Raw genomic sequence first — 24,476 nt, forward strand, 5'->3', positions numbered from 1 at the left:
AGATTGCAGGCTCTATTTCTGCTCGGTTCGCAATTAGGCGGGCAGCTGATGGCACCCAGCCTAGCGGAGTCGCGGGAGCAGGGAGACCAGGGGGGCAGGAGCGATAACGCGATTCTCTGTGGCGTGCCGAAGGGGTGGCGGCAGAAAGGGGTTCCCCCTGAAAGAGAAGGACGCGCGCAACGGAACACCCGCCGAGAGGTGTATATTAGACGCGGAACGCCGCGACGCCCGGATCAGAAGGAATCTATTCGTGGTGCCGTTGCTGCCATTCAAGGAAGAGTAGATCAAGGTACGTCTATCGTGGGGTACCCGGGTACCCGGCGAAACAACGCACACGCCACCGTTAACGGGAAACGCGTACGTCGAGCGCCCCCTGCCTCGTGATGGGGGGCCCCCCCGAGGGGAAAGAAAATTATTTTTTTTTCTTCTTCTTCTTTCTTTTTTTTCTTTCTTTCTTTCTTTCTTTCTTTTCTCTCCCATTTGGAGAAACGATTTTTCGCACCGCGTGAAGAGAGTTTTTCGTACGTCGTCGTCTTCTTCGAGCTCCGGGTACGTCCTCGGTGTTCAGTGTCGAGTGTCGAGTGTCGTGTGTCTGAGTGTCGAGTGTCGCGTGTCGTGGCTAGGGAACGGAGCGCGGACGAGAACCGGACGAAGCGGGGGCGGGTTCGCCTCGGGTCGGGTCGGGTCGAATTGAAACGGAAGCGTTTCCTTCGGCGCGTGAAAGGAAAAAAGAGGAAAGGAAAAGAGAAGAAAGAAATGAAAAAAAAAAAGAGACGACCACGCAATTCCGTTTCCAACGGTCACTATTTTCTACGTTGCTCCGGAAAAACGAGTGGATACTGGGTGCGGGGGGTCGGAGGGGGCTTTTTCGAGAGGAAGATAACGCGAGAGAACGTGTAGAATATTTAAGAAGGGGTCAGAGGGGGGCTTTCTTGAAAAAAAATGAAAAAATGACGACGAAATTCCGTTTCCAACGGTCACTATTTTCTACGTTACTCCGTGAAAACGAGTGGATACTTGGTGAGGGGGTCGGAGGGGGTTTTTCGAAAAAAAGCACGGAAAAACGAGTAGAATCTCCAGGAAGGAGTCAGAGGGGGTCTTTTACAAAAAAAAAATCAAGAAAGCAACAATGTAATTCCATTTCCACCGATGAGTGTTTTCTTCGTTGTTCTGTGAAAATAAATGGAAACTTCAGAGGGGGCCAGAGGGGGGCTTTGAGAATAAAAAAAATACGAAAAAACAAGTAGAATCTTCAGGAGAATGTCAGAGGGTAACTTTCCCAAAAGAAAAAAAAACGCGAGACGCGATACCATTTCCTTCGTTGCTCCGAGAAATCAGAATCTCGTGGGGGGTTAGTGAGGGGGGCTTTTCGAAAAAAAACAATTAGAATCTTCAGAAGGACGTTAGAGGGAGACTTTTCTAAAAGAAAAAAAAAAACCGTGAGACATAATATCGTTTCCTCCGTTGTTCTGAGAAATCAGAATCTTGTGGGGGGTCAGTAAGGGGGGCTTTAAAAAAAAAAAAACGATTAGAATCTTCAGGAGGACGTCAAAGGGGGACTTTTCCAAAAAAAAAAAATCGTGAGACATAATATTGTTTCCTCCGTTGTTCCGAGAAATCAGAATCTCGTGGGGGGTCAGTAAGGGGGGCTTTTTGAAAAAAAAACACAAACAACCGATTAGAATCTTCAAGAGGACGTCAGAAGTGGACTTTTCCAAAAAGAAAAAAAAACACGAAACGCAATACAGTTTCCTCCATTGCTCCGAGAAATAAGAATTTCGCGGGGGGTCAGTGAGGGGGGCGGGGGGGCTATCGAAAAAAAAAACATCCCGCGAGAAATCGACGCAATTCCGTTTCCTCTGATCGCGTTTTCACCGTTGCTCCCGGAAAACGAGCAGAATCTCGAGGGGGGCCATCACAGGGGGGCATTCTGGCCCCTTCACCCCACCCCTCCTAGAGTGGAACGGTCGACTCTCGAGGTAATCGGAACCGCGAGCGTCGCTAGTTTCAAAGGCTGCGTTTCGTTTCTATATCTCTTTCTCTGAAGAGTGGAGAGCGAGTGGCGCGCGATCCGCGAAGAAAATGAAATTGCGCGAGTCGTGCCCCCCTCCCCCCCTCCAACGGTTGCTCTTCGTCGGATTCGTTTCTCTTCGTCCGCGGTTCGGTTGTTTGTGGTCGCGTTCCATTTCGGAGTAAGCCCGTCGACGAACAAACGGTTCGCTCCGAGCGAGCGAATAAACAGAGAGCCTCGACGCGCGAGCGAGCTAGCGAACGAGCTAGCGAGCTAGCGAACGAGCGAGCGAGTGCGCGCGTGTGTGCGTCCAGCTGTCTGCCTCGGCGCGCCGCGCCGAGAACGGAATGAAGTTCTGTCGCTTCCTCTAATCGTTACTTTAATTTACATCAATTGCATCTTGGCACGGTCGCGCGAGAACGATATCGCGAGCGGTTTCGAGCGTGTACTCGGTGAGTACATTTCGGTGGGAATCGGCGAGGAACGTGTTCGTACTGTCGATCATTCGACAGTACGAAGGGTGAAGGGACGAAACCGGTCGATTTTTCGAAATTTTCCACCCTTCGACTTTCGACGAATCGCGAGGACACGGAATACACGCGATCTTGACCCAATGAAGAAGGTCGGCGTTAACAATGCCCGATGATGAGGCCTGCGCTGTAATTCTATCAGGAGTTAGATGGACAGAGAACAGAGAGGGTCGAAAGTAATAGGTTGGCAAGAAAAGGAGGGAGAGAGAGCCAATGATCTCTATCGTATGAACCGTGCGGGAGACGAACCGTTCGCGAAGCGTACGAAAAATACGAACCGAAAGTTCGGTTTCTGAGCGCGTCGGCGTTCCAGACCTCGAAAGTTGTTCGCTGGCGGGGTGATTCGAGCGGCGCGAAGTGGTTCTCGAGCGTGTGAATCGTTGATGGTAATTGGAAAATACGGTGAATGAATTTTCGATATCGATTATCGGAGTATCTTTGGTGCTTTTGTTGATAAAAAAAATTATAAACACACATATTTTAGTATATTGATAAAACTTTCGTGTCTGCTGATAGAAAAGTAATTACAGTTATTATTTTATTTGTGGGAATTTTTAAAAATTAATATCAAGAGTTAACAGAGTTTAGAGTGTAACGAGGAAACACACATATTGAGTATGTTGATGAAACTTTCGTGTCTGTTGATAGAAAAGTAATTACAGTTATTATTTTATTTGTGGGAATTTTTAAAAATTAATATCAAGAGTTAACAGAGTTTAGAGTTTAACGAGGAAACACACATAATGAGTAAGTTGATAAAACTTTTGTCCTGTTGATAAAAAAATAATTACAATTGTTATTTTCTTTGTGGGAATCTTTGAAAAATACCCAGAGTTAATAAAGTTTAGAATGTAATGGGAAAATACACATATTGAGTAAGTTGATAAAACTTTTGTCCTGTTGATAAAAAAATAATTTCAATTGTTATTTTCTTTGTGGGATACTTTGAAGGTTAATATTCAAAGTTAACAGAGTTTAGATTATAACAGAAAAGCACACATATCGAGTAACTTTCCTGTCTGTTGATAAAAGAAAGTAATCACAATAGTTATTCCCTCGATGATAATTTTCCAAAATCAATATCCAGAGTTAACAGGATTTAGGATGTAACCGAGAAACACATGTAAATTAACGATGCACCCGTATGTGGAAACGACCGAACACTAATTGAACCTTGTAAACTTTAATTGCTCGGTACAGTGAAACGTGGACTGTCCATAGTCAGACATCGTAAGAATGTTAAGAACGATAATATTAGTGAAATTTAAGACGGTCTCCTCGCTCGAGGAGACCACTTTAAATACCTTCCACGACGTGCAACTTTAAAGGGGTACCCGTTCGGAAGGAAAACATTTCCAGACGCGCGGTTTACATAACGTTTTTTCATCGTTGCAACGAGTAGTGTACGAACTCCCTTGAGTTCGGCCGCATATTTTAGGACCTGTATACATACGGATCGTGGTACAAGTGGTTCCAGATACCAGCTAAGGAAAACATCGAAAGAGGGACACCGAGCCACGATGAAACGGTTCACGAACGCGTTTAATGTAATTTTTTTTTTCTAACAATAGAAAGTTTGAAACGGAACGGGTCGAAACGAAAATCGTGCTCTCGATTGGTTTCGAGCGATAATCGCGAGTGGAGGAAACAAGCGGTCAACCGACCGACCGAACACCGATCCAGAAAGCTATTCTGGGAATTTGCTACGGAACTCGAAGGCGAGCTACTTTCCGTTTTCAGAGAAGTTGCTGAGTTATTTATAGCGTCCTACCGTGGTACGTTTGTCGGAAAAGGACACTCTCTCTTTCTCCCGTTTCTCTTTTCCCTTATTAAACACCTTTCCTTCCTTAGAGTCGTCGCTCCGGACGTGCAGACTCTCGCGACTCGTTCGTTAACGATCGTTAATTCGGCGCTACAACTCCGAGGATCAATTTCTGGTATCGATCGGTGAACATTTAACGAAGTGGATGCGTCACTTTTTTTTCTCTTTTTTAAACCAAGGCTTCCGCGATCGATCCACTCTCGATTTCTCGACGATACGGAAGTAGTTTCGTCTCCCGTTTCGATGCTTCGTACGATCCGAGAAGAAAAATCTCGGACGTTCGAAAGTTCTGTTGATGAAAATTTTTAACTTCGATCGCGTATCGTGGATTGTTCGATGTGTTCAATGATTAGATACGAGAGTTTTTTTAATCCTTCAGTTTGAAGGTTCGTACGATCCGAGAAGAAAAATCTCGGACGTGCGAAAGTTCTGTTGATGAAAATTTTTAACTTCGATCGCGTATCGTGGATTGTTCGATGTGTTCAATGTTTAGATACGAGAATTTTTTTAATCCTTCAGTTTGAAGGTTCGTACCATCGGGAAAGAAATCTCGGATACTCGAAAGTTTTGTTATCGAAAATTTTTAACTTCGATCGCATATCGTGTATCGTTCGATGTGTTCAATGATTAGATACGAGAGTTTTTTTTAATCCTTCAGTTTGAAGGTTCGTACGAGCAGGAAAGAAATCTCGGACGTTCGAAAGCTCTACTGCCGAGAATTGGCGACAATAGTGATTGTACCGTGTATTGTTCGTCGTGCTTAATTTCTTTACGATACAAGAGTTTTTTAATTCCTTGCTATAAAGGTTTATACGATCGCGAAAGGAATCTCGGACGTTCGAAAGCTCTGTTACCGAGAATTTCGGAAATCTTCGATCCTAGTGCATATCGTACGTCGATCTTGATCTTTCATCGATATAGAAAACCTCCGATTCTACGTCTTGAAGGATTCTCTGGTCCGAGACGAAATCTCGTACGTTCGAAGTCTCGTCTACAACCGAGAATTTCAAATATCATCGACCCTAGGGCGTTATTGTATACTGAATTAGGATTCTCAAGAGTATAGAAGACCTTTGTTTCTGCATCTCAAAGAATTCTCCGATCTAGAAACAAAATTTCGGATGTTCAAAGTCTCGTCTACAACCGAAAATTTCAAATATCTTCGCTATCACTAATCTCGATTTCCCAACGATATAGAAAATCTTTCGATTGAAAAATTCTTCTGTAGAACGAAATCTCGTATATCCGAAGTCTCTTCCTATTTCCGAAAATTTCGATCATCACCGATTTCAATTTTCTAATGACACGAAAATTCTTCTAATTCTTCTCAAAACCGAAATCTTCTACGTCCGAAGTCTCTTCCTACATTCGAAAATTTCGGTTATCACCGATTTCAATTTTCTAGCGACACGAAAATCCTCTTAAAGAAAAATTCTTCTGAAAAACGAAATCTCGTGCGTTCGAAAATTTCGGTCATCAACGATCCTTTCCATCTCGATTTTTCAACGATTTAGAACATCCATCTAGCGAAGAATTCTTCTCGAAAACGAAATCTCGTACGTCCGAAGTCTCTCCCAACGTTCGAAAATCCTGCTAGCAAAAAATTCTCTGGTTAAACAAAATCTCGTACATCCGAAGTCTCTCCTCCCAACGTCCGAAAATCCTCCTAGCAAAAAATTCTTCTCGAAAACGAAATCTCGTACATCCGAAGTCTCTCCCAAAGTCCGCAAATCCTTCTAGCGAAAAATTCTCTGGTTAAACGAAATCTCGTACGTTGGAGGTCTCTCTCAACGTGCGAAAATTTCGTCGATCTTCGGTCCCGGCGGCGTATCGTTCGCCGCGCGAGTAAATGGAGTAACCTTTTCGTTGTTACACGACACGATGCACCGCGAGGGAACACGCGCGTGCGGAGGTACGTCGGAAAGGGCGATGAGGGAGGGTGGGAGGAAAGTAGGTATCGGGGTAGGGGGGAGGGTGTAGCAATGAACGGTTGCGCGCAAGAGGAACCTAGGCTGATCGTAGTCGTTTCGAGTGGCCGCTTGACTCGTACAGGAGGGTCTTTTAACCGTCCATTCGCGTTAAGTGGCAGTCGTACCTACAGAGGGGCTCGGCCGTAACAGAAAAGGATGGCGAAGCGTGTGCGTGCCTCGCAGCCCTACACGACCAGTTCGAGTCAGTATTCACCGAGATTGTCCACTCTATCACCGATGCTTTGCTCTTTGCTCTGAAACTGATAAATTGGTGCCGCGTGTTGCTCTCGTTCGGGTGTCCATCTCGGTTGTCTAACGCCGTGGTATCTTCGTACCGTATTTTCACCCACGTACGATCGTAACGCCATCGATTCGTTTCACCGCGTAACCGTGACCGCGGTCCACGACCGAATCGTGTCACGCGATTCACGAATATCGTTCACGGTGAACCCATCATCCCGGTCGGTATCGTATCGCGGATTCGATACGCGGACCGGTCGCGACACACGAAAGAACCGATACGCGAGTGTTCGGTTGATCGTGGATCCAACGAGAATAGGAGAGAAAACGAGTCCCGTAGCCTCGTAGATCTCGAACGACGGTGTACCAGGAGTGCGCGTTTCCGTTCCGATGGTCCAGAAATAAAGTTTTTCGGGGGTTGTCGAGCCGACCCGTGAACACTCGAGGGAGAGACACCCAAATCGTAGACGAACCTCCAAGCCGAAGAACCAAGATGTAAGATGGAAAAAGGAACGGGTCTGGGCTAAATTTTTCCACGTATACATACATACATATATAGACACACATATATACATATATATATATAGAGCAAAGATATCCAGAGACGTGGAAAAGAGGCGGAGCAGGTGTCGAATCACCCGTAGACAGACCGGTGTGATTTAGTGCGCGACGAATTTAACGATTCGGCTGGTACGAGGAGACTCAGCCAGCCGACGTTAAGCTCGAGCGCGTGAGAAGATTAGTCGGAGCGTGTGTACCGACTGGCACGGATACAGACATTAAACCCATCAGCTCGCCACGCTGTTGACAGTCGTCGATCGTCGCGATGTTTGCCGTTATGCAATCGTAACCATCCACGTTAAGATTTCGAGGAGGACCGAACGGTGGAACCGTTCGTGGGGTACCGTGGAACCTGGTTAAACCAGGGGGTTGCGTTTTCAACGCGGATTAAAATAGTGACGGGAGTGCGCGGCGTCGACGCAGCGTCTCCGCGCGGAGAAAACGCGGAGGTGGCTAAATAAGGGCAGAGACCGGAGGACGGTACGTCGTACCATCGCGAGCGAGCGCGTGTACGCGTGTATGCGTGTACGCGTGCACGCGTTTAACGCACGCCGTACACCGTTCACGGTGTATCCACCGTTCCCAAGGACGATTTTCGGCACGCTGGGTCTCGCGGTTGTACGAATCACGATGTTACCTTGAGTCACACGACCGAGACACGGGGGACCGATTCCGATTAGACGCGGGCGCTCGTCGAGGGAGATGAAGCTGCCGCCGGCGCGTACGATCCACCATGGGGGACAACGACCGTCGACGCGTTACGAGAACCCGTGTCAACTTTGCGATACGCTACGTGAGTTTCGAGAGTCGAACGACACCCGCGTACGCAACTCGAGAAACCGCGGCGCTCGGTACGCGGAAAAGCGACTGGAACCACGCGTGCGCGAACTGGAGACCATTTTTTCCGTGATCGGTACTAGAGGGCTTTTGAGACGCGAGATCGAGGGATCGAGGATGCCTCGTTTTCTCGAGTACACGTCTTCGCTTTGTATCGTCACGGTTTTCGTGTTCCAGGGGAGATTCTAACGTTTTCGCTTCTAGGCGGTTGTCGTTATCTTGGGGAGAGAGGGTTTTTCGGGGGAATTTTTTGTAGCGATTGCATGGGACGGAGCGACGCGAATTTTTTAACGGGGATCGAGTGTAAGATGAGCTTGAAATTGGTATTTTTTGCGGTTAAGTTGAACGCGTGGAAACAAAATGGCGAGTGGTCGAATGATGACCCTGTATTTGTGAGCGTTATCTCGGTTGTTTGGAGATTCGAAGCGTAGGAATGTTGTTAGTTTAAAAATTTTAAGTTTTTGAAAATGGAATATTTTATTTAAGCAAAGGCGGATGTCTACTTTGCACTCGAGAAGACAAAATGGCGCTTAGTTGAATCGTACAAGTACCCATAAGCGTTATCTCGGTTGTTTGGAGATTCGAACCCCAGAAACGTTGTTAGTTTTAAATTTTTAAGTTTTCGAAAATAGAATATTTTATTTAAGCAAAAGCGGATGTCTACTTTGCACTCGAGAAGACAAAATGGCGCTTAGTTGAATCGTACAAGTACCCATAAGCGTTATCTCGGTTGTTTGGAGATTCGAACCCCAGAAACGTTGTTAGTTTTAAATTTTTAAGTTTTCGAAAATGGAATATTTTATTTAAGCAAAGGCGGATGTCTATTTTGCACGCGAGAAGACAAAATGGCGCTTAGTTAAATCTTGCAAATACCCATGAGCGTTATCTCGGTTGTTTGGAAATTCGAACCCCAGAAACGTTGTTACTTTTAAATGTTTAAATTTTCGAAAATGGAATATTTTATTTAAGTAAGAGCAAATGTCTACTTTGCATCCGAGAAGACAAAATGGCTGTCTCGATTCTTGGCCCCGATGATTTCGACTTTCGTTTGAAAATTTCATCTCGAGTGTGGGTTTACGAAACTCGGGGAAAGATTTTCGCAGATGGAAACGAATTTCTTACCGTGAATAATACGCGTTGTAAGCTTAGAAATGGAACTCTTTGTGACCACGTTACACGCGGGAGAACAAAATGGCGTTTCTCGATCACGAGCGTCGGTAATTTCGGTTTTTCTTTGAAAATTTCTACCGAATATTCGAATCGTCGAGAATTCGAGGAACCGCGATCGAGATGAATTTTTCGTTGCGCATCAAAGCTTCCAAATTGAGTTTTTCGCGTTCGCGTTAGACGCGAGAGAACAAAATGGCGCCGAGACGAACCGCAGCGCACGCGGTACCCCCGTTATTTAATTTAGACCCCGACTCGGACACATTTCTCCCTCCAAGTTATTCTCCGCTGTAGCGACTCGGGACATTATTAAGACTCGAAGAATTTTTGAAACTCGAGAGATTTTGATAAGATTTTAATAATCGGAGGAATTTTTAAATCGGAGAAATTTTTTAAACTGGAGGAATTTTCAAAATTCGAGAAACTTTTGGAACTGGAGGAATGTTTAAATCTGGAGAAATTTTTGAAATTGGAGGAATTTTTGAAAGTGGAGGAATTTTTGAAACTGGAGGAATTTTTGAAACTGGAGAAATTTTTGAAACGAGAGGAATTTTTGAAACTGGAGGAATTTTTTAAAGTGGAGGAATTTTTAAACCTGGAGGAATTTTAAAAATTCCAAAAATCTTTAAAATTCGAGAAGTGTATAAAACTGGAGGAATTTTTAAAATTGAAGGAATTTTTAAAACTGGAGGAATTTTAAAAATTTCAGAAATCTTTAAAACTCGAGAAATGTTTAAAACTGGAAGAATTTTTAAAATTTCAGAAATCTTTAGAACTCGAGAAATGTTTCAAATTGGAGAAATTGAAAAAACTGGCGGAATTTCTAAAACTGGAGGAATTTAAAAAATTCGAGAAATATTTAAAACTGGAACAATTTAAAAAACTGACGTAATTTTAAAAATTCGAGAAAACGAACACCTGTGCCCCGACGCGTTTTCGAGACGATATCCGTAGCCGTTTCCTCGTCCATGGGTCTCTTCGCGCGTTTCGAAACCCGCGTAGATCCCGCACGAGGAGACCGTAGCCGATCGCGTTTCACGGAATTATTCTCTCCGCGTTGTATTTTTTGCGAGTTCACGATTTCAAAGATTCCGTACCGTGCTCCGAACTCGTTAAGCCGATGACGCGCGAAATGGGACGTAATCGTTTTAATTGCTTTTTCTGTCCCGTTGAAACGTAGTCGGACGTGACTCGTCTCAATGAATCCACTTCGCGCGTGTAATGAATCATTGGCGGATAAAAAAGAAGTGTACTCTCGTTAACAAGTTCGCGAGAAGAGCGTCGAAGATCGTGTCGCGTTACGCAACGGAGCGCCTCCACCTTCGCGATTTCGTGCGCGTACGGAGCGGGGAAAAATACGCGTGAAGATCGAATCAGAAACGATTTTCCACGTTGCGAAGTTTCGTTGTTTAAATATTTACGAAAACGTATCGCCACAAAGACATCGATTTTATTAAAAAAAAAAAATAGAAACTCCACGTCGAAAAGCATCGGTACACTGGCGCGACTCGTGGCGCGCCGAAAACTAGGGAAAACGTCGGCCACGGTTTCGAACGAGACGCTCAATGACGTAACGAACGCGCAGCTGTATCGTTGGTTGATGCAACCGCAACGCGAGTTTACGCGAACCGCCGCCGAACGATTTTCAGTAGCGGCTCGGTGCTCCTACGAACAACGTTCCAAGTGTTTCCGTGTATTTGGGAAAACCCGGCATGACACGGATCGCGGCGATCGAACGTGATTCTCGCAGCACAATTAACGCGTTTCCCACGCGTCGCGTCGATCGTATCGCGGCCGTGCAAAAACTCACCGAGGCAAAAACCAACCGATCATCGTGAGTACTTTAAACGCGTTGCGAGAACTAGGACGAAGCGTTACGCGCTCGTGTCGCGTACGACGACTTCGAGTGCGAGTAGACGCGACGTTGACGCATTGTCGAAAGTTGAGAAAACTCTTGGACACGTGTTCGAGGGAATCGTTCGCGAGAATCGAAGCGGGCGAGCGGGGCAGAAAACGAACAGAAAAGAAAGAAAGAAAAAAAAAAATAAACGAAACAGAGATCAAAGGACGAAAAGTAAGTTGGTCGTAAGCGAGGGAGGCGACGGAGTTTGTAGACGTTCAAGAGGCAACGGAAGGTGGAAGTGGATACGGAGGTGGAGGTGGCGGAGGTGGCGGAAAACGCCGGGGGAGTTTACAAGAACGCGGGATTCTGATTGGTCAGCGACTCGGCCATATTACGAGCGACTACAGTCCGCGCTATATAGTTAACGCGAGTCCGAACATTCACGAGTGGCGGGCGCATCTCTCCGCCACTATCCAGCTTCGAAGCGCGACTAGAAACGCGCTCGCGCGCGATACAGAGTGGGAGGGGGGCCAGGGTGAATTGACTGTGTGAAAGAGAGAGCGGCCGTGGTATGTGGAAGAGATTATGAAAGTGTGATAGACGGTGGATATACAATATAAATATATAGGTATGTGGGTAGATGGACGGATACATGGACGCGTACGTGGATAGATAGAGGAGATATATGGATAGATAGGTAGGTAGATGACAAATAGATAAGTCCGTGTGGTGCTGGCTGGGCGCACACGCTCGTGGACCGCTGGACGACTGTCCCCTACGAGCGTCGAGCTCAAGACACCAAGTGTAACGCGGGTAAACAGAACGCAGGCGTAAACGTCGCGGGTGCGGGGGAAAGAAGGAAAAAAGAAAAGGGAGAGAGAGAGAGAGAGAGAGAGAGAGAGAGAGAGAGAGAGAGAGAGAGAGAGAGAGAGAGAGAGGAAAAGAAACAACGAAAAATACGCGAACGGATGGAAAAAAAAAATGGCGGCAACGCGGGTTGTACACCGATCGCGACGAAGATAGACGAGTATCCGATAGATGGATCGATAGATCGATGGATAGACAGAAAGATGGATACCCATATAGACGGAAAGATAGATGGATAGATACATAAATAGGTAGATGGATACATGGATGGAGAGAGGTAAATAGACGCAGGAATATATATAGACGGGTGGATAGGATGAATAGATGGAGGGATATATAGGAGGATAGGTAGATGGAGTAACGGGTAGATAGGTGAATAGACAGATGTATATATAGACGGATAGTTAGATGTATAAATAGAAGAATGTATAGACGTGTCGATTAATGGATAGATTGATTAACGTATGGATCGATGGATCGATGTGTAGACGGATATCTAGGAAATATTGCTAGATAAATCCAAGGAGTATAGAAATGTACATGGATAGGTAAATTAATACACACGTCGACGGATAAATAGGTAAACATGTAGGGAATTAACTGTTGGATAAATATACGAGTACGTAGATAAATAACTATATAGATGAATAAATGTACAGATGAGTAGCTAGATGGGCAGTCGAATGAGTATACAGATGAGTAGCTAGATGGGTAGTCGAATGAGTATACAGATGAATAGCTAGATGGGTAGTCGAATGGATATACAGATGAATAGCTAGATGGTTAGTCGAATGGATATACAGATGAATAGGTAGATGGGTAGTCGAATGAATATACAGACGAGTGTATATAATATACGCACGAATAAGAAACGAATACACTAATGAATAAAGTAATGAAGAAATATAGACGAATAAAGAAACGTACGAATAAACATGTACGTAGATACGTAAGTAAATAGACGGAGGAATTTGTAGAGAGGAACGAATACGCGGAGAACCGGACGAGCGCGCAACGAATAGACGGATATACGGAGAAACCGCTGTATATACGAACGAGTAAGTTCGCGAATAGTCTAGATAAACGAATACGTAGACGAACGGATCGCCGGCCGGATAAACGAATACATAGACGAACAGATCGCCGGCCGGATAAACGAATATGTATATATACATATATATATATACATATATATATGTATATATATAATATATATAAATACATATATAAATATATATGTATATATATAACTGAGTGTATTGGTGGGATATATTGACGAATAGATCGACGGCCGGATAACCGTGTACGCAAATGGAAGGGTGGATAGATGATCGTTTGTTGGTTGGTGGAATAGACGGATGCACGGGCACACGGAGCCGGACAAATAGAGAAACAGAGCGACGCGGAGACAAATGCGAGGGAAGAGAAAAGCGAAGCGAGAGAGGCGAATCTCGCCCATGGTTTAAAGGCCAATCCGATCGGTTGTTCGGATTGTCACGCACGGCCCACCTGTGCGCGGCGGATCGCGTCGGTGAACGGTTGTCCTTCGATATATCTCGCGTCGTTCGGCCCCGACGGTCGCGACGGTGTCGGAGCCGTAAGGGGGTGGGTGGTCGAGGAGGCGGGCGGGCATTCTGCCGCGCGCGCGCCTTTCTCGAGATCGCGATACCACAGTTCCGCGGTGGTACTTGTCTCGCGTGTTTCCTTCCGCGACGTTTGAGGAACTCCAACGAAAAAGGGAAGTGTTCAGTGGTAAACGGGACAACGTGAAAATGAGATACACGAACCGAACGGTGACAACGCAATCGTGCCACCTGTCGTGCCGTTTCTAAACGAGTCGTGACGCTCGTTACCGTTAATATCGCGTAGTGAACGATCTTTGACGGTTACTGCACGAACGAACTGTCGCCGATTGAACGATTTGGCGTCGTCCACGAGAAGAACGGTATACCGTTCCGTGGGGGACACACACGCACGCACGCACCGCACCGCATCGCACCGCACGCACACACACGCACGCACGCACGCGTTGGATAATAAAGGATTCGTCGTTCACGGAAAGGCTACTAGGAAGAGAGAGAGAAAGAGAAAGATAGAGAAAGAGAGAGAGAGAGTGAGTGAGTGAGTGAGTGAGAGTGCACGCACGAGTTCAGAGAGAGAGAGATAGAGAGAAAGGGGGACGGTCTAGAGGAGACAGGGCGGGGAGGGAGGGAGGGCTGGGTGAGGAAGGAACGGAAAGCGGAAAAGAAGGAACACGGACGACGACGGCGACGAACCGGTAGAGAGAGAGAGAAAGAGAGAGAAAAAAAAATAATAAAGAAAGATACCGGCGAAGAAATCCAACCGGGCGAGGAGACGTTTTCGTGTAAATGCGAAAGGACGGCGAGGTTTTGGTTCCGGGCGAATAGGAAACACAGGGAGGAGAGAAGAGGAGTGAGCGCAAGCGAGAAACGGACGGATAAAGGAAAAAGGCTAGGGCGGGCGAAAAGAGATCGAAAGAGGCGGACTAAAGGGGGAAAGGCGAAAAGACGGGGCGAAGAGCGTTAAACGTAAGTCCTTACCACGTTACTTGTACTCCGCAAGTGGGACAGTTCGAGTATCGTTTCACGCGTATACCTTCTCGGCTCGTATTAAACGCGAGCTCGTTGCATTCGTGAAAATGGTAAGTGAGTTTTACTGAACGTTCGTCCCGTTAACACACGCGATACGTTACCGCGAACGACGAACAGAGTTTGAGAATCCGTCTACCGAGACCGCGTCGCGTACGAGAAAATCTGCGTGGACAATTTTTTTTCCCAACGAGCGGACGAATTTCGGTGGGTTCTCGTCGACGAGATTTCCGTGGACGCGCTCTCCTACGGTTTGTTGTCGTCCGGTCACCGGTAGTACGGTCGCGGAGCATCAACAGGCGGTGAAGATTTTTCGAAAACCGTGAACGCGTCCGCGCCCACGGTCTTCCCTCGCCCGACCTCCTCTCGTCTCTCCTCGCGAATTTCGCTTATTTATTACCGGCGTGTCCGTCCGGCAGCTCGTTGTCAAATTTTCTCCGGCGAGATATATTTCATTTGGACCCGTGTATACGGCGCGCGGGCAGACGCGTAACGCGCTCGTCGACAAATATCCAAAGGCGTCTGGTACGGAAAGTTTAAACGGAATCGGACGTGGACGAGTTGAATTCGACCATGCCGTCGAGAAGGTTAACGAGAAAGAGAGGGAAGAAGCTCGGGAGAAGCAGTGGAAGCAGGGGATCTCTATCTTTAGAGTTCATTCAGAGAATCTTTTACTCAGGGCCGACGAGCGAGGGCCAAACACGAGTTGACTCATGCTTGAAAGACCAACATACGAAGAGGTGGAGGAGAGAGAGAAATTCAGCAGCGCTCCGCGCCGGGCAGATGTATCGTTTTTGCCCCGATACGATTCGAATCGAGTCGAATCGAAAGCGGAACGGAAGGGACGCCGGGCCCGCTCGCTACGCGGAAAATATCTATTTTAAGCGCGAATTGTATTTTTTTCCGTCGCCGCGTGGAGAGCAGAACTCTATCGGAGGTTGTCGCTCGAGACGGAGGAGGATGTGCGTGTGCTCGAATTCGGTGGACGATTTATAACGCTCGCGATAACGGATGCACGGAACGGCTTTGCCGGCCGCGAGGAGCCCTCTGTGTTTACAGTTCGCGGAAATCGAAGGTTCGGAATAATACGGCCCGCTATCGTCACTGAGCGTCCAGTCTCGTTAGTCTGTCGACGCCCGAGAGCGGTCAACAGGTGCCTGAATTTCGAGGAGCTCGTTTCTACGGAGTTCCACGAGCATATATATTTTCGGGTGGGGATTACGTCGCGAACCGTACCGGCGCGACAGATTTCGCATGTGATGTTTTATTCCGTGAAACGGGAACGTTACACACCCGTTAGAAATTCACGCGGAAAACGATCTCGTCGTCGGATAGACAAACCGGTGAAATACCTACGCGCTTATCGTGGAAACGCGAGCAGGGATAAACAGAACGAGAGGAACAAAGAGAAATTAGCGAAGATAAGAAACGGCAACGGAAGAAGTCGTAGAAAGAGTAGGAGGAACCGTGCAACAACCACCTGTAGCTCATAGCGACACGCCTCTCGAGAAACTCGCTCGGCGAGCGTGCGCGCGCCTTTTCTTGCGAGCATCGAGCCGTCGTCGTTGCGTTAGACTCTTCCCGACGTTCGACTTCCCGCGTACGTTTTTCCGAAAAATGCGCACGCCGGATACGCGATTCGCCGCCCGTCTCTCCCGTGCCCGAGAGGGAAGAGTAGGAGACCGGTTGGAAGGGATGGGGTGGGGCGGGGGAGGGGGAGGCACGGAAGATCGAAACGTCGGACAGCCGGGGCCCAACAGCTGTGACAACGATTACGAACGTTAACGACTTGCCGACGAATCGAGCCGCGGCCGCGATGTGAAAATATTTTTCGTGTTGTCGACCCGAGAACACGCTTCCTGCTCGTAGGATACGCGAATGCCCGACTTCTCCCGCGTTTACCCACGACGGGATCGCGACGCGACGGTTGGAAAGTGCGCGCGAAAGTTGCGTCATTTCCGCGGTGCGAAACTGTTCTGGAAACGCGGTTGTAGGTACGTACCCGCGATATTCGTAAACACCGTATGGCGATCTTTTCTTAGACCAACGGACGCCACGTTCGTCGAGTTCGTACGTTCCCTCGAAACTATTTAAAGAGAACGGAATGCATTTACCACTGCGGGCGTATTTACAACGGTTCGTGTTACGAGCCAAGCCGTAGCGGCGATTAATCGCATTAGATCGTGACGCCTTTCCGAACTCGGTGTACCCCTCGGTGTTTGATTTTAATCGCGGTCCCCCCTCCTTCTCTTCGACGTGTACGAAAATAGACACGAAAGCTCGTTTCTTGGATGGATTCGCGTCTACGAATGAAAGATTTTTAAATAGACGAACCTACGTCGTTGCTTTCGTTTCGCTTGGGTCGGTTTATTTTCATTCGGTGACGAGCGAACGTCTCGTCTGGATAAAGATTTCGAAGAAAGGATCGATTAGATCTGTCGTTCGTTCGAATTGTTGAATAAGGTTATACGGCGCGTTGTGTAGAATACGTGGAAGCCGATTCGAATAACTCTCGCGTGGATACAAATTTCGAATAACGAATCAAAGACGAATTCGATCGATCGTTCGTTCGGTAAAAATTACACCCGCGGTTGAAAAGCGAAATTAAATTTCACGTTGAATTAAACAAGAGCTCGCTCGATCACTCTCCGATCGAACAAACGAGACAAGAATGTTGCTTATCGCGAGAATCGAACTTTGCCCGTGTTCGATTTTCAAATCGCGACTTCGAATTCGTAACGTCGTCCGGTGGCTGTGAAAATTCGTAGACGTCGATATTCGAGACGTCACCGTTGACACGTTCGGAGATCGCGTTAACGCGTAACGCAAATATTATACGGTCGCTTTCATGTTTGGCCGTTAACACTTGGTAACCGACGCATCGCGTTTGTATCGCCTCCGTGAACGGAATTACGTTGAAAAATCCATCGAAAAAGCGTCCGAACGCGAAAAAGGGAATTCGTCGACGACAAAGATGGGAGCGAATAGAGAGAATCGTGTTCGGTTATCGGAACGGAATACATACGTATAGCGAAACGCGCAGCAGCGCACAATGCGGCGAAGCGAAACGAGAGAAGCGAAAGACGGAGAAAGGCTACACAGCTCGTCGTAATGCGAACCATAGGACGCCAAGCTGTCTGCCCTGCCGGAACGCTGCTTTGCCCCACTACAGTGTTCGACGCTAATGTCCAATCGCGACGTTGCTGCCAGCAGTGGCTGCTTCTGTTGTTCTTGTTTCTGTTCCTGACGTTTGTGTTTCTGCTTTTGCTCCTTGCTCCCGTTTCTGTCTCCGACCGTTTACTGCTCGTATTCGTGCCGCCATTACTTCGGTACCGTTGTCTCGTCGCCGATGTTTCGCAGTTTCTGCGTTTTACGCCCGCTCCGCCTCGTCGCGAATCAGTTACACGCGTTTCCGTTACCGTGGTTACGATCGCGACGCGATCGACGATGGAACGTCGATGGGGTCGTCGTGGATGAAACGACACCGAGCATCAACGGTGGAATAGGGACTAGAGAGTAACGTCGAAACGATGACCAGAGCCGCGATAGAATCGACCACCACAGAGCAGGCTTTGTCCTACATATGCGAGATAGCACATACGGTCTTGCACTTCTCGAGTCTAACCGGCGGCCTGACCAGCCGGATCGCGTAAATAAATCGTGTGATTCTCCCCTCGCGGCTTCCTCTTAACCTCCGAGCTGGAGAACCATTCCAAGCATACCGAGAAAGAGACACGCCGGCACTAACGCCGGCAAGGTCTGGAGAAACAGTAGTCTCTCTCTCTGTCGACGACTGCGCGTATTCTTATACAGTCGCGCTCGCGCGCTGAAAATCGTCCACCGCTCTCGCGTACGCATCGGTCTCCCATAAAATACACCGTATAGACGAATGGAACGCGTTTCTCATCGACATGGTCTCTCTATCCGTGTTGTTGCACAGCGCAAAATTTTCATAGAGGAAAACTTTTACGTACGATCGTTCGCTCACCGTTATTAGAATTAATTATTAACGAATTAATATGGTATTATTGCCGTTGCGCAATGTAACGTGAAATGTAAAAATTTAATGAGAGGAATTCTTACGTACGCGCGCGCTATTATTGGAATTAATTCCGTATTAATACGGTGGTATAGCTATTGCGCAATTATAACGTGAAATTGCAAAAAATTTAATAAGGGGAACATTTTCGTTCTGTCACTCGCGCGTCATTAGCGGAATTAAGATCGTATTAAGACGGTGCTATTGCTATTGTGCAATGTAGCGTAAAATGCGATATTTTAATAAGAGGAACTTTTACATAATAAGAACCTCGTAATGAAAATACATTCACTTCCGAGATTTAAATGGTAATTGCGTAAAGGAGCGAACTTAATATTTTTTAGAATTTTTTCGATTATTTTCTACCACTGCTCCAATCGATTTTACTAAATTTTATATGTAATTGCACCCGTTGTGTAAGTTGCACTTATTTTAACTTTTTGTTTAAATGGAGCAGCAATGTTTCTTTTTAGAATTCCTAGAACGACGATACGTCATTCTGAGTTATAACGAACGATTCGATGTATCGATCCTATTTTGGGTCCTCGTCAGGAATTAGTGCAAAGTTTAGACTGGCACGTGTTCGATGATCGTAGTACAAGAATAGTTAAACATTCCAAATTATTGCGAGAAGTCACAGTAGATCGATATATCGTATACAACTTTTGTTACGCAATATTATAATTTCTATAAATTTTTACAAATTAAACTTTTTTTGCAGATTAAAAAATTAAGTAATAACATTTTTGTATTTTATAACTATGTGGATGTTACTTATGTTAACAATACCTAACGTTCAACTATACTCGTACCACCATCAATGAACTTTGGCATCAATTCTTAACGAGGATTCAAATAGAGTCGAAACGTTGAGCCGCTTTTTATAACTCAGAACGGACGTATCATTGTACTAAAGACTTTATAAAAAAATATTTTCCTATTGCAATTGTTCCGAATTTAGAATATGATGATTTTGATTCTGATTTTTGGATCACCTCGTATATTTCTAATTACGGTACCTCTAAATTTGTATTTGGAGCATTTGTATTTTTGCAATTTCACGTTTAGCTTTCTCGTTTTCTATTTTATCGATAACCAATTAAAATATTCGGAAAATCTTTGGAAACAAAAAAACGAAAAATGAGAAGAAAAAATTGACAAAATTTTTATCTAGACAAAAGAATAAAACGTAGATCATTTTTCTTTAAATAAAATTTGCTACTCAAATTAATATATATTATATTTTATCGTCATCCATCGGTTCAACAAAATATTGTCCAATTCGGTTTTCGGTCCCAGTCTCGTTCCACGTTACACAATATTTTTATCGTTAATATTCATCGCGATATTTTATCGTACGTGTAGTACGAAATCTTGCAAAAAAAATGATAAAAAAGGAACGAAAATAGTAAACTAAAAGCCGGGGTGAATGAAGTTGAAAAATATGAATCGAATAGGGAGTCCCCGACGGCTGAGGCAGTCTTCTTTTCTTGTCCCGGTTAGCCGGCGTTGTCGACGCACGCTGATTTGCGATCGACTCTTCGACGCGCTCGCGCCGTAATCGGCACAAAAGATTCGACGATAGGAAAACAGAGACACGAGGGAGAAAGAGGGCGAAAGAAAAGGCGTGTTCGCGCGTATAAAGCTCAATCCGAACGACACACCTGTTGAACATTCCTTTGCAAATACCCGCGCGTCGACTACGTGCGTTACATACGAAGTTGCATACGGACGCAGCTGTGCTTGGCTCGCCTTGGACACGAGCTCGTCACGAGAAACCTCATCTGTTCGGCGAATTCCATGAAAATAAGTTTCATCGATTGTCTTTCGTCGCTCCGGACCTTGACTCGGTTCTGTGAAATTTTTCCTGCTCGACTTCGCAGCCGGGAACGTCTCCCCCACCCCTCCCCTCACCCCACCCACCCTCCCCGTGCTCCGCGCTATTCAACGACGACGTTAATTAAAGAAAGCAGACGGAGCCCGCGGCGGCCAACAGGACGATATAGGGAGCTCAGTTTCGTAACGAAAAATACGATTTTGTCGATCACGAGCGCAACGAACGTCGCTCGAATCGCCTCCTTTCTTCGTCAAATTCTATTCTTATAAATGGTCCAAGGTCAGTCTCTCGCCTCTTGTCCAATTGCATCGGTTGTTCTGTTGCACGGTGCGATACCACCGCGGCAACGAACGAAAGCGTGACGGTGATCGGCCTACTCGATCGAATTAACCGAACGCCCCGCTCGGGTTCTCGTGAGAGTCCGCGTCGCGTCGGTAATCCCGAAAAGTGGAAACTCCCATCGGCATCCCCCTTCTCTCTACTACTCTCTACTCCCTCCCCGTGACCGATCGAGACCGATCGATAAACGATCAAAGGGGCTTGGGGGCTTTATCGGAATTGCTTAACGCGCTTAATCGTCGTTCGCTGTCGGCATAGGTTAATAGGACTGTTCTTATGTAATTAACGCGAACGATTGACGTCACTGGCTCTTCTATTTATGTAGCCTCTCTTCGACCAACCGACGAATCGCGTCGTACGCGTTTCAGTTTTTTTTTTTCTCTCCATCCTCGCCGATCGATTCAACGTACACCGAGACGTTTCTACGAAAACGAATGACGCCAGAAACGTACCCTCTTTTTGTTCGGGCTGTTCCCCGGTCGGCGATGACTTTCAACGCGTACACGGCAGTAGGTTGCCTGTGTTGCCGCTCGATCGGTAAAACGTTTTCGCCCGTCGAACCATTGTCGTTCTCGTCGTCGTCGTCGTTGTCGTCGTTGTTGGGGAAGGATTGATTTCGCTCGTGGGTAAATCTCCGACGGGCGTGTTACAAGTGACGCGTTAAAAGCGGTCGCGCGCGCACCCATTGATCCGCGCGGAGGTGGCGTTCGTTCGTTCGTTCGTTCGCGCGTTTTCTTTTACCTACGGAACGGTTTTCGAAAGTGTCACTTTTTTGCGTCGGTCTCACGCGGGAGGGGGACGAAAAGGAAGCGCGAGCGAGAGAAGGAAGAGAAACACGGCGAAGATCGGCGACGGTGGAGGTGGAGGAGGCGGAGGAGGAGGAGGAGGAGGAGGAGGAGGAGGAGGAGGAGGAGGAGGAGGAGGAGGAGGAGGAGGAGGAGGAGGAGGAGGAGGAGGAAGAGGAGGAGGAGGAGGAGGAGGAGGAGGAGGAGGAGGAGGAGGAGGAGGAGGTGGTGGTGGTAGAGGAGGAGGAGGTGGAGGAGAAGAAGAAGAGCTCGGATTCGCATTTGGAATCGCATACAGGCTCCCTGGCTTCTGTCGACTCAGCCTTTCCCTTCTCGTCGAGGTTACAAACAGCATCTGTACACGTCAGAGCACACCTGGGTGGTGATCTCGTGTATTAAATTATCGTCGTGTTGATCTTACAAGCGAGCGGGAGATCGTTAGTTTTGCTCCAAGATCCCGCGATCGAGGACGCCGGACGCCTCGATCCTCCGTCGTCCGTTCAACCCGCCTATCTCTCCTTCTCCTCCCGAGTTCTTCGGCTTCTCCGCGCGTCCCTCCCCCCGTCCCGCCGGCAACCCTCGCCCTCCCTTTTTCTCTCGGTCTCTCTGTCCCTCCTTTTCCTATCCCACCACTTTGATCTTCGATCGTGACCAGATAACCAGCACTTTCGCGGCACTTTCAAAGTACCTCTAGCTACGTACCCAGAGCCTACCCAGAAACTTCTCGAACCTCTTGTCCGACTATATAGATTCTTCGATATATACCTTTCGTCTTCTTGCTGTTCGCTTTCCAGCCTCGACCTCTGTTTAGAGGTATTTCTCCGCAACACAAACGAATTCCTTTCTCCTCTCTCTCTCTGTTTCTCGTTCTCGCTCCCTCTCTTTCTCTTTCTCTCCCACTCTCTCTCTCTCTCTTTCTCTCGTTAGTGGGCTGATCGAGTGCTCCTCGGTCCTCGCGATATTCGATTCGTTTCTCAAGTTCCATACCACGGGGTTCCCGTCGCCGTTGGTCTTCGCCGTTCGTTTCGTTCGCACAACAGCGGAAACATCGGGAAGGAGAACGAGATAATGAAAAGGAAGAGGGGGGATGGGTGGGTGGTTGTCGTCGGAGAGGGAGGAGACAGACGAAACGGTAATTAGTAGACGTGGGATAGCGGCGGTTTAGGTAAACTCCGTGTGGATCAATTTAAAGATTAGTGACTCTCGTTTGGCCCCCGCCGCCTCGTTGTCACTTGATTTACGACTCTTATCCTTTTTCGAACCTCCGTCGACTCAGCGCCTATTTCTTCGTCTTCATTTTTTCCCCCCCACTCGCCACCCTCCTTCGTCTCCCCCACCTCCCCCTTCCGTCCCCCACCCCCCGGGCATTCTCTCGTCCCTTTTCATTTTATCCCTCCGCATGGTATAACGCGCGTACCACAAGGCACATGTTGCATATGTAGTGGGGAATATCGGTGGCGGCCAAGTGCCTAATTAGAGGGTTCCATGTCCCCCCTTCTTCCTCCTCCTCCTCCTCCACCAACTCCCCCTCCCACCCTCCCTACTCCCGCGTCCTTCTCCGGTTCTCTTCTTCTTCACCGATGAACTCTCCGTACGTCTCTTAATCCTCCGTTCTTTTTTCCATCCTTCCACGCTCCATTCTAAACACCCATTTCCACCTCCTTCTATTTCTCTCTGCTCTCTCCCCCCACACACACCGAGCCCACCGCCCTCCCCCCTCCCCTCCCCCTCGTACTCCTCCCGAGCCTGGCTGCTCGCCCGCCCGCGTCTCGTGTCCTCTCCCTCTGCACCCGTTCTCCTTGTCACGCGCGAACGCACAATCGCACAGGTAAAAAGGAGGAATCCTATTCGGAACAACCGGGGCGTTTGACGAGATCGGTTCCGTGTGCGTGTGCGCACACCATCAGCCGCGGCGAGAATATCACCGAGGCCTTCCTCCTCGCAAGAAGAGACCGAGGAGGAGGCCCCGGGAAGATACGGCGCGGAGTCGCGTGTGTACACGTACGAATGTAGTGGGAGACGGACAAACGCAGACGAACACACAGACCGGAGCCGCGAAGTGCACGCGGTCCTAGCGAGAGAGGGCCCCTCGTGAGCTCGTCGAGCAACTCCTTCTCACGATTGAGTCATCCGGCACAGGAAAAGGACCACCTGGTGAGGAGAGCCAACGATGTATCTAACGATATAGACCGTTTCGCCCTCGTGGCTCCTTCCTCTTATCCCCGTCGACCGAACTCGATTCGATTCGACTCGACTCGTCTGGACGTCGTTCTGCTTCCTTCTCTTCTGCGTTTGCGTCCCTCCCTCACTCTCACTCACTCACTCTCCGTCTCTCTCTTTTTCTCTCGCTCTCTCGTGCGCGTGCGCTACACCCTCCCCCAATTGCTCCGTCTCTTTTTCTCTCTCTTTCTTCGCCGATCGTACGTTCGATGCTTTTCGTTGAAACGTTTCGGTAATTTCTGCGTATTTCGTCGGTGTGTATTTCACCGCAAAATGTCCTCGAAACGAAAACGAACCTTTTCAATTTCGCTCGCGGACTCGTGTCTTTCCTAGCCGATAGGTGCGCGGGTCAGTTTTTGCTTGTGCAAGTTTTTTTTTTTTTCATTACAATCTAGTAGCCAGACAATCGAGATTAGTCACGAGATGATGAAATTTTCTGTAATTTTTGCAAGTACGCGCACACGAACTTCTCGCGAAATTACACTCGGTTGTTTCGCGCTCGAAATATGGCCGCGGTTTTCGGTCGAGTTTCGCCTATTGGTTGTATTCCTTTTTTTTTTTTCTTACCGATTTTGGATCATTCGTAAATATTCGGTGCTAGATTTACTGGGAGGGATTATCGCGTAGATTTATAACTGTACACGTGAACTCGATGCAAATGTGGGAATATGCATATCTTATACACCGGGAGATTATTCACTTTGAAATGCCACATGCATATATATACATACATACATATGTATGCTACATAAAAGGATACAATTTTATTTCAAGAGAATTAGAGTATAGCGATTTAATC

General features: G+C 47.3%; 2 protein-coding genes across 12 annotated transcripts in view; one reads left to right on the forward strand and one right to left on the reverse strand.

Annotated features, from left to right (window-relative positions):
* The window catches only part of LOC143149813 (uncharacterized), a 49,130-nt gene that overhangs the window by 6,831 nt on the left and 17,823 nt on the right, over positions 1–24,476 (reverse strand). For 2 of the 6 annotated variants that reach the window (XR_012992888.1, XM_076317512.1), the window contains exon 1: positions 17,577–18,048. The exons of 1 other annotated variant lie outside the window; for it this stretch is intronic. Coding sequence is in view for 3 of the 5 variants with exons in the window: in XM_076317512.1 (XP_076173627.1) it covers positions 17,577–17,579 (3 nt within the window). In the remaining 2 variants the exon portion in view is untranslated. Of the gene's footprint in view, positions 1–17,482; positions 18,049–21,124; positions 21,403–22,222; positions 22,473–24,476 lie in introns of those variants that run through there. 3 more of the 6 variants (XR_012992887.1, XM_076317501.1, XM_076317493.1) reach the window with 3 other exon arrangements.
* Itp (ion transport peptide) overlaps positions 245–24,476 on the forward strand; it is a 39,962-nt gene continuing 15,730 nt past the window's right edge. Inside the window, exon 1 of one of the 6 annotated variants that reach the window (XM_076317479.1) lies at positions 245–289. Coding sequence is in view for 2 of the 6 variants with exons in the window: in XM_076317436.1 (XP_076173551.1) it covers positions 7,868–7,927 (60 nt within the window). In the remaining 4 variants the exon portion in view is untranslated. Of the gene's footprint in view, positions 290–7,834; positions 7,928–10,439; positions 10,973–13,131; positions 14,511–23,308; positions 23,612–24,476 lie in introns of those variants that run through there. The other 5 variants (XM_076317436.1, XM_076317474.1, XM_076317446.1 and 2 more) reach the window with 5 other exon arrangements.

The sequence above is a fragment of the Ptiloglossa arizonensis genome, chromosome 1 (genome assembly GCF_051014685.1).
Source record: "Ptiloglossa arizonensis isolate GNS036 chromosome 1, iyPtiAriz1_principal, whole genome shotgun sequence".
Lineage (NCBI taxonomy): Eukaryota > Metazoa > Arthropoda > Insecta > Hymenoptera > Colletidae > Ptiloglossa > Ptiloglossa arizonensis.